Below are 10,597 nucleotides of genomic sequence, written 5' to 3'. Positions count from 1 at the left end.
GCGCCACTTCCAGCTTTTTTCTTTTTGCTTATGTGGTGCTGAGGAATCGAACCCAGGGCCTCAGGCATGCAAGGCAAGCACTCTACCCAAGCGCCACCTTCCCAGCCCCTTATCTCCTTTTTAACAGTCATTTTGTATAGATGTTCCTTGGCACATTGCCTTTTCTAATCACTTTATATGAATTCATAGGTATATATGCAGTTTCAGTTGGTATTATCAAGTTTTCATGTCAAAGGCTGTAACAATTTCATTATGACCAACAATGCATAAAGCTGCTATTCCCACATACTGAACAACAGATTTTTTGTATTTTTTTCTGGTCTGATAGATGGGAATTATTATTTCAATGTTTTTAAAATTTATGTTTTTGTAATTAAATATGTTTGAATTTTATCCCTTTATAGCCATTATATATATTCATCCTTAATTCTCAATTTTAATAATTCTTTGTTTCATTATATCTTTGTGGCATGCATTATGAACATTTTCCAGTGTGTCAGTTGTCTTCTGACTTTGTCCTTTTCTTGTCATGTATTTTTCTTTTTAAATAGTCAGATTTGTTAGTCTTTTATTTTATTGCCCTTAGATTTGGAGTTAGAAAGTTCTTCCCTACAACAAAATTAAAGAGGTTCATACTGGGTTCTGGTGGCTCTGTAATCCTAGCTACTCAAGAGGCTGAGATCTGATGATTGTGGTTCAAAGCCAGTCCAGGCAGGAAAGTCTGTGAGATTCTTATTCCAGTTAACCACCAAAAAGCTGGAAGTGAAGCTGTGGCTCATGTGGTAGAGTGCTAGTTTTGAGGGAAAAGCTCAGGGACAGAGTCTAAGCCCTGAGTTAAGATTTACAGATACCTACTTCTAGTGTCTCTGTCTTTATTTTTGCACTTAAATTACTGGACCTTTGGAGTTTAATAAGAATCAAATGTTGTCTTTATCTAAGCGGTTGTCTCTGCTCCATTAATTTAATGGTCAGTATTGACTTAAGTGACTTCATATGTCACTAATTCTGGACTTTCTGTTCTCTTCTGCTCATCTTTGTACTTGTTTATACATTTCAGAGAAGTCTAGTTAAAAAATTTAAGGTACAGTTTATTCCCAGTAGAATGACTAAAATAAAAACAAAAACAGCAGTAACAAATGTTGACAAGTATGTGAAAATCTTAGAAAGTTCATTTGATGATGGATTAAAAAATGGTGTTTTAGAGACTGTATCAGTGACTGAAAAGTTAGTTATCATAAGACCTAGGAATATACTCTTAGATTTATAGTTAAGAGAAATATAAGAATATAGCCAATCAAAAATTGCATTTTATAACTTTATTACTTATAACAGCCCCAAAGTAGAGACAAGTTATGTCTCTATAAACTTACAAATGTAGACAAAATGTAGTATATGTATATAATAAAATATTCAGTCATAAGGGGCTGTACCAGCACTTAAGAATGTTGTCCCTATTATAGGCTAAATGTAGGTAATATATTGTATGATTTAATTTATGTTCAACGTCTAGAATCAGAGCATTCTTAGATACAGAAAGTAGATTACTGGTACTGGTTTCCAGAGGTTGGGGACTGGAAATAGAGAGTAATTGCTAATATATATGAGATTTCTTTTTGGGATTAAATTATTATAGAACTGGATAGTAGTGGTAATGTACAGCTTCATTCCATTTAATATACTACACCCATTTAATTATATACTTTAAAGAATGAATTTTTGATATGTGAAGTATATCTCAATTTAAAAGTATTTATGAGCACAGGAAGGAACTTCCTGAACAGAGTCCCAGGGTCACAACAAATTGGAGAGAGACTCGACAAATGGGACTACCTTAAAATAAAAAGCTTCTGCACAGCTAAATCTATTGCAACCAAGCTAGAAAGACAACCAACTAATTGGGAAAAAATATTTACCAGAAATATATCAGACAAGGGGTTAACATCCAGTATATACAGGGAACTCAAGAAACTAATCCCTCCCAAACCTAACAAACCTAACAAACTAAATGGGCAAGAGAACTAAAGAGGGACTTCTCAGATGAAGAAATAAAAATGGCAAAGAAACACATGAGGAAATGTTCGCCATCCCTGGTGATGAAGGAAATGCAAATAAAGAAAACCCTGAGATACCACCTTACCCCAGTCAGAATGTCCCACATCCACAAGTCAGCCAGCGACAAATGCTGGAAGGGATGTGGAGAAAGAGGAACCCTATTACACTGCTGGTGGGAATGTACACTTATATAACCACTTTGGAAAGCAGTCTGGAGGGTCCTCAGAAAGCTAAAGATTGACCTCCTTTAGGACCCAATCATACCACTTCTAGGCATCTACCCTGAACAACAGGAACCAATATACAAGGACACATGCACCTCCATGTTTATTGCAGCACTGTTCACAATAGCTAGGATATGGAAACAACCCAGATGCCCCACCACAGATGAATGGATCCAAAAATTGTGGTATCTATACACAATGGGATATTATGCAGCCATTAGAAATGAGAAACTAATGGCATTTTCAGGGAAATGGATGGAGCTAGAAGAAATCATGTTGAGCGAGATAAGCCAAGAGCAAAGAGACAAACGGTACATGGTCTCCCTGATAAGTGGATGTTAAATCCAAAATGTTAGGTGATACGACAAAATTAACAGGACTTAAGAAACAAAGAACTTCCACTCATCTGGTCGAACCACTACTAAATAACCCCATGCTGCTGATCACATGTATGGTATATTTGTGTACACCATTATATGTTATAGATCGTGATAGACAATTTGCTCGAGAAAAGTTAGAATGAGCTTGTGACTTTAAAGGAGCATCGTTATTCCACAATACTGTGAAATTTGGGAAATTATGTAATCACTTAATCACAATAAAAAACACCAAAAAAAGTATTTATGAGAGGGAATGGAAAGATTATGCTGTTGGTAAAAACAAACAAACAAGCCCTTCAAAGGATATGGTGGCTCAAACCTAAAATACAAGCAACTCAGGAGGCTGAGATCTGGGAAATTTGGTTTGAAGTCAGCTTAGGCAGACAAATCTTCAAGAATATTTTAACCAACAAAAAGCTTCACTTCTGGTGAAAGTGTGGGCCTATGAGTGGAAGTAGATGAGCAAGTGCACAAGGGCCAGAGCTCCAAGTACTTAGACACACACACACACACACACACACACACACACACACACACACGTGTGTGTGTGTGTGTGTGTGTGTGTGTTGCCTACCAAACTTATTTTGAGTCTTCCTAGTCCTAGTATGTATTTATAAAGCCACTTTTCCCTTTTAAATATAAATTCAGGCATACAGTAAATTTTGTTCAACAATATATACTGACCATCTTTCTCTGATATTATGATGCTCTCTATTGTGACCATATGCTACTAATGAGTGTTTGACTATTTTTTAGGTGTTTTTTTTGTATTGAAGAAATGCTCAGAGGCCACTGTAGATACACTTCCTAAATTTGTGCTTATGTAGGACAATTTCCTAGTTGAGAATATCACTTATTTTTAGCTTTTTGGATAAATATAAATTGTATCCAAGTTTAAAATAGTGTATATTATAAGATTAAAAGGTACCAATTGTGTATGTGGAGAAACTATCCTTCAGTCATTTGGGAACAAATATTACTAAAATTTTATGTTTTCTTCAAGTATTTTATGATGTACAAATAAAAACATGTATATTTAAAATTCCAGCATAATTGTTCTATATTTTGTCTTTGAAAGCTATTGATCCAAAGAAAGGTTGCTCTAACAGTGAATGATATTATCTCCATATTAAGCATTGAGCTTTTTTTTTTGTATGTGAAAAGTTAAGAATTTTTCAGATTCTTTTATCTGGTCTGAATTTCAAATGTATGATTTGATATAGTTGCAACATCATTAGGGCCTTGATATCTTCAGTTTTGTTGATGTTTTGGTGGTTTCTAGTTGCAATTTAGAGCATTTAATGAAAATACTCTTAGTTCTGATGCAGAATGAGTTAGAGGCCTAGGAAGATAGCATCTCAAAGAATTGATTGGGAGGCAGGAGCAAACCCAAGAGTAAAAATGGCTATCTCCTAGGATTGAAGAAGTGAGGATTTAAAGGAGCTTCTTGGAAGTCACAAACTCAACCTGGTTTAGAAAAGAATGAGAACAATTTAACTGGCTCATATGAATGAAGAGGTCTGAATTTGATTCAATGCTTGCTTCAATGATATCTTCAAGTATATGTCTACCTTGAATCTGCTTTTTTAAAATTAATTTTATGCTTAGTCAGGTGTTCTTTCAGTTTAGGCATTAGACAATTTGTCTGAGTTAGAATTTAAGTCTGCCAAGTTTTGCTTTCATTCAGATATACCTCTTCCTAATATTTCATTAAGTCTTAACAGTATTGACCTGACTGTGGTCACAAAGGATGGAATGCTTTGGTTGGGTAAGTCTTAGTCTTAGAACAGTGTGATGTGACAGAACTGGCAGGATAGGATGATTTGATCTGCTAGGTTCAGGTTCTGGCAAGGCCTTTGCTTCTTGAGGTGTCAACTTTATATTTGTAGAGTTTCATCACCTACATTAATATTTGACTGAATAACAGGGAGGTATTTATATAACATGAATCAGGAGTGTTGGGTGCTTAGAATTCTGCCTACCACAGTAAGATTCTTTTTTTGGAATATTTGTATGTAAATAGTTGTGCAAAGGAATTGTCATTCACCAAAGCAATTTATGAATACAGTGCATCTTGATCACTGTCACCCCTTTCAACATTTTTACCCACCCTCCCAACCTACCCCTTCCCTCACTTGTCTTAATTTTAGTGTATGTATGTATGTATGTATGTATTTATTTATTTTGCCTTTTAACAAAGGGGGGTCAAACTTTTTACATAAAGATCCAGAATCACAACAAATGTAAGAAAGATTGGATTAAGTAGGATTGTATCAAACTAAATAGAAAACCCACAGAATGGGAGAATTTTACCAGTTATACATCAGACAAGGGCCTACCATCCAAAATATACTTAACCCCCCCAAAAATAAACTCAAAGAAACAGCAATCCAATTAATAGAAGTGTTTACTGACTTCTCAGAAGGGAAAAAGAATGGCCAATAGATACATGAAGAAATGTTCAATATCTCTGGCCATAAAGGAATGCAAATCAAAACAACATTGAGATTTTATCTCACCCCAGTTAGAATGATCAGTATCAAGAAAGCTAAGAATAACAAATGCTGGCATGGATGTAGCCAAAGGTAACCCTGTTACACTGTTGGTGGGAATGTAAACTTGTTCAATCACTCTGAAAAGCAGTATGAAGGTTCCTCAAAAGACTAAACATAGAGCTTCCCTATGACCCAGTAATCCCATTCCTGGGCATTTGTCCAGTAGAGCACAGTAAGATTCTTGATGTATGAATTTTATTTCTGTAAAGCAAGTGATTGGCATGTGTAACTGGGGAGATGGAAAAAGATATACCCTGATGAGCAGGGATGATATTTGGAATAATGATGACAAACTGAGTTTTAGTAAAGGTTACATGTGGAAGTTGGATCTCAAGTGTTGATTTATTTAACTCTGTGTGCCTACTTAAGTCTTTGTGTAGCCCCAGGGATATATCTGTTTCCTTCTGAAAACTGTTGCATCTGTGGTCACAGAGACACCTTGATGCTTGGCAAATAGGTAAATCATAGCAACAAATAGAGCTGACAGCTAGAGGGATGGGGTTGGAAGGGTTACAACAACAAAACCCCTGATGCCAAAGCATTGCCTCTCTTTTCTTCTGTCCTCAGGCAGGCTTCCCTCCTCCCCCCACCCCCCGAAACAATATTCTATTTCCACTCTAGGGAATAAAGAAATCTGAAGTCACAGCTTGCTCTTATCCTTACAGCTGTAGCGGTTGCCTAGTAACCAGATTTCCCCTCTCCTTGCCTTGTTGCCAAGGAGAGGGGAGAAAGGTAGAGAGAGGAGCGCACTTCTGAACCTCTTAAAAGCTATTGTCCTTCCCACTCCACATAGGACTTATTGCTTTGGGGAGTTGGGTGGACTGCTAAGGCTGGTAGTTTAGGTTCCTTAAACAGGGAGCCTGGTTCTTTTGCTCCAGGCAGCTAGGAGCAAGACTACTCATGGGCACATCTCCTTATGGAAGGAACCATGACAATCCCCCCTTTTCATTTTGGCCTGACCTAGGACAAACAGAGAATGTGCAGATGCTCTTGCGCCTTGGAGCAGACCCCACTATTCTCAATCGACAGTCTCGGTCTCCTGTGGATGTCCTGAAGAGGAATAAGAACTTCAAAGCCATTGAGAAAATCAACAGTCACTTGGAAAAGCTGGCTACATGTTCTAAAGACCTAACAGGTATAGCTACAGTTGTTTTGTTTTTTTTTGTGTTTTTTTTTTTTGTGGGTGGTTGGGATAAAATTGGTTCTGTGATACTAGATACAAATTAGGTTATCTCTTCTTGATATACACAATTGGAAGTGAGACTCCTTGTTTTCCAGTGTTCAGAAACTTAACTTTTTTAAAAAAAGGCAGAGACAACTTTTACTTAGAGATATTCTGGGAACATTTCCCATCCTACCTCTGGAGAGTATGGATGATTTCTCCATGCATGCATAGAACAGAAAAGTCAGACATAATAGGAAATGACAAAAACCAAGGCTGCTACTCAGAAATAATTACTGTTGACAATTTGAAATACTTTGTTCTCCATTTCTTGATTTGATTGCTATGTTAGATAAAACATTTAGGTGTTAGTCCTATTTGTTGGGATTTGTCTTGTAATATCACCAGTATCTTCTACATCCTATTCCTTAACTCTTTAAGTTTTTCATGCTTCATCTATTGACCAATTCTAAAAATTGAAAACCAGTGGGTAGCATTTTCATGATAGTATGATATACATATAAACATTAATCTTAAAAATTTAAATTGTTATTATTATAAAGTGATATACAGAGGGGGTTACAGTTACATAAGTCATGTATTGAGTACGTTTCTTTTTGGACAAGGTTACCTTTTCCCTTGCTCTCTCTCAGTTTTCCCCTCCTGTCCCCACCACATGGCTGGACTTATAAAAATGAATTACTGAATGTCCTGAAACTTTTACTTTTAAAATGTAATGCCCTCTAATAATTGTAATTTAATGAAACATGGATGCATTTCTATGGTTCTTGTTTTTCTTGCCCTTATATATGACTCATGTGGCTCTTGTGATCTGCATAGATTTTTTTTCTTGATCTACTAGAGAACCTACTCAAATTAACCTATTCCTCCTCATGGAAGAGGTATAGATAATATAGTTAAGGATTTTTTGAAAATATCTTTATTTTATTCCCACATTGGATCATTTGTTTGAATATAGGCATTGAATTTTATTTATAGCAAGTTACACTTTCCCTTTGCATTTTACCATCTTTGAAATTAGAATATGTTTTACAATAGTAATATGTCAGTTTAATTGCAACCTTTACTGTCTGTAATATTATGTTCTATAGCTCATATATCTTTAGATTCATACACTATATATAACCTTGTCACTTTTACATTTTACATTACATTTTACATTTATAAAGTATACTATAATTAACCATGTCACTCAAGACTGTGAAAAACTCTTTAGTTGCTACTGATTAGATGTCTGATGTCCTTCTCATATCTGCCTCCTCTGTAGTGGTCCCTATTCTTGAGTTCTGAAATTTCCTTGGGAAGAGGAATCAAGATGTGGTTCTTCATTCATTTTTCTAGCTCAGTACTTGCCTGGTCCCTTTGAATCTCTTTCTTATCTCAGAGAAAATATTTTTAGTTGTTTTATTCTTTTCTATTATTTCTTTTCTCATTTTTCAGTAGCATTAAGTGGATGAAATTATTGAATTGATAATATATCCCTTTGTTTTATATTTTTCATTTATAATTTAGTTTATGTATTGCTACATTTTTAAATCTAGAAAAATCATGGTTTTATTTTCTAAGAACTATTTTTTCTGATTGCTTCTTGTAGCTCCTTCCTTCCTTCCTTCCTTCCTTCCTTCCTTCCTTCCTTCCTTCCTTCCTTCCTTCTTTCTTCTCTCCCTCCCTGCCTTCCTCCTCCCTCTTTCTTTCTTTCTTTCTTTTTTTCTCTCTCTTCCCCCTCTCTTTTTTGTCTTTCAGATTGAACTCAGGGTTTGGTATTTGCTAAGCAAGCACTCTACCACTTGAGCTATGTCCTGAGCCTAACATCTTATTCTTGTTTTGCATTTGTCCCAGCTTTTAAAATTGCATTTAAGAATATTATTACCTGTTTGAAGAATATTTTCTTCCTGAATCATGCATGTTAGTTTCAGGGATACTTGTTTTTTTTTTCTTGCTTCTCTTTTGTGCTTTTCCTTAATCTTCTGTCTTTGGTCTGATAATATTTATGAATGAAGGACTAATTGATCAAAGTGTATGAAATCATTATTGTTCATATCTTGTAGATATTTAAATTTGTTTCACCAGAAACACTCCCTCCCATGAATGGGTAGGTGAAAACAGTCTGCAAGGGATGTGTGTTGGGAACAGGAGACAGTTTGACATGAATGATTACATTTCTCTACTTGTGTTTTATTTTTTACCTATTTGCTTTAAATATTTTGTGTTTTATATCTGGCCATGATAGTGAGGAGAGAGAAGTCAATTTGTAGAGGTTTTTTTGATAGATGTTCAAGTTGTGATATACCAATGTTTTGTTTTTTAAAGAATTCATATTTTAATGAATTGTGATTTTATTATTTTTTTTGCTGAGGTAGGGTAAATAACAAACCACTGTAAAATGCCTTTTCTGTTTCCACAATTTGAGAAATTTAAAATAACTAAACATGTTACTTTGTTCATGAGTTTCTAGGTTTGAAAATAACAGTAACAAAAGGGATCACTAGTTAGTAGTAGAAAATCCTAATTTATTTTCAAGATTATCTTTTATTCAGATTTTATGTTTAGTATCACAGTTTTTAAACTGTATCCTTTGTTTAGTTTTTAAAAGTTTAATTGTTTGAATATCTGCTAATCCCAAACATACTCCATATAAGACAAGTTTTGTTTTTGTCTGTCCTTCCTTCCTTCCTTGAAGTCCTTTCTTCTTTCCCTCCTTCCCTCCTTTCCTTCCTTCCTTCCTTTCCTTCTTCCTTCCTTCCCTCCCTCACTCCTTCCTTCCTTCCCTTCCTCACTTCTTTCCTTCCTTCCTTCCTTCCTTCCTTCCTTCTTTTCTTTCTTTCTTTCTTTCTTTCTTACGTTCTTTCTTTCATTCTTTCTCTCTTTCCTTCCTTCCCTCCCCTTCCTTCTTTCCTTCCTTTGTTTCTTTCTTTCTTTAGTTCTTTCTTTCCTTCCTTCCCTCCCCTTCCTTCTTTCCTTCCTTCCTTCCTTTTTCTTTCTATCTCTCCTTCCTTCCTTCTCTCCCTTTCCTTCTTTCCTTCCTTCCTTCCCTCCCTCCCTCCCTTCCTTCCTTCCTTTCTTTCTTTTCTTTCTCTCTCCTTCCTTCCTTCCCCTTCCTTCTTTGCTTCCTTCCTTCCCTCCCCTTCCTTCCTTCTTCTTTCCTTCCTTCCTTCTTTCCTTCCTTCCTTCCTTTCTTTTTCTCTCTCCTTCCTTCCTTCCTTCCTTTTCTCTCTCTCTCCTTCCTTCCTTTTCTTCCTTCCTTCCTTCCTTTCTTTCTTTCCCTGATACCCAGGCCTTGCCAGGCAAAGCAAGTGCTCTTCTACTGAGCTATCCCTCCAGCCCTCAAAAGGGGTTCTTTTTATTTTTAAAAATTTTATTGTGAAAATACCGTACAGAGGGGTTACAATTACATGGGCAAGGTAATGAGTACATTTCTTATCAAGCATTGTTGCCTCCTCCTTTGTTTCCCCTTCCCATCCCTTCCCATCCTCCCTCCCCCCGCCAAAGTTGTAAAGTTTGTTTTTTGACATAATGTCTTGTACATCTCATTGTTGCAATAGGTCCACCTGTATCGCTATTTAAACAATTTGTTTTTTTCCCTTCCTCTCCACAAAGTATACCAACATCAAATACAGTGAAAACAGGTTATATTGTGGGGGAGGGACATACAAAGCAACAAAGAAATAATCTTATAAATATGTTAGAAAAAATCTTGGTTCTTGATCTTCCACTTTCCCTTCTTTCCCAGTTAAATCATTAGTCTTGGTTTGGAGCTAAGAGAAGACTCAATAGAATTTCAGCTTGCCCCTTTAGAATTCAACTATACTTGCTTGGCAGAAAACTGTATACAAAAGAAATGTCTAACATTCCAGGCTAGCTGGAACATCACCAGGTAGGCTGGGGTAATGTGTAGGCAATCAAGCCCAAATCCTCCATTACTCAGTGACATTCTTATTGTATGTTTGATTACGTGAAAGTTTTCCAAAGCATTGACCATGAAGATTTTCTTGCCATATTAAAGGAATATTGGAAGACTGTATGGGAACACGAAGTTAAAAGTGAAGAAAACTGATAAATCCAAACAATGATGACTAGTAATTTGGAGTCTTCTTGTATTTTTCTTAAGTTCTCCTAGTGGTAGAACCCCTATTGAAGTCAATCTTGGAGTGTGATTTCTGAGTGTGATTATGTACCAAATATCAGTGCTCCCTTATAAGTTTG

General features: G+C 35.9%; 1 protein-coding gene across 1 annotated transcript in view; it reads left to right on the top strand.

Moving 5' to 3' along the window:
- The window catches only part of Trank1 (tetratricopeptide repeat and ankyrin repeat containing 1), an 83,334-nt gene that overhangs the window by 21,833 nt on the left and 50,904 nt on the right, over positions 1-10,597 (top strand). The window contains exon 9 of the mRNA XM_013027032.1: positions 6,176-6,346. Coding sequence (XP_012882486.1) covers positions 6,176-6,346 — 171 coding nt within the window. The remainder of the gene's footprint in view (positions 1-6,175; positions 6,347-10,597) is intronic.

Source organism: Dipodomys ordii, unplaced genomic scaffold (assembly GCF_000151885.1).
Source record: "Dipodomys ordii isolate 6190 unplaced genomic scaffold, Dord_2.0 Scaffold99, whole genome shotgun sequence".
In the NCBI taxonomy this organism is placed as follows: Eukaryota; Metazoa; Chordata; class Mammalia; order Rodentia; family Heteromyidae; genus Dipodomys; species Dipodomys ordii.
The sequence above is the reverse complement of the archived record's forward strand: the minus strand, read 5'-3'. Positions and strand labels throughout refer to the sequence as shown.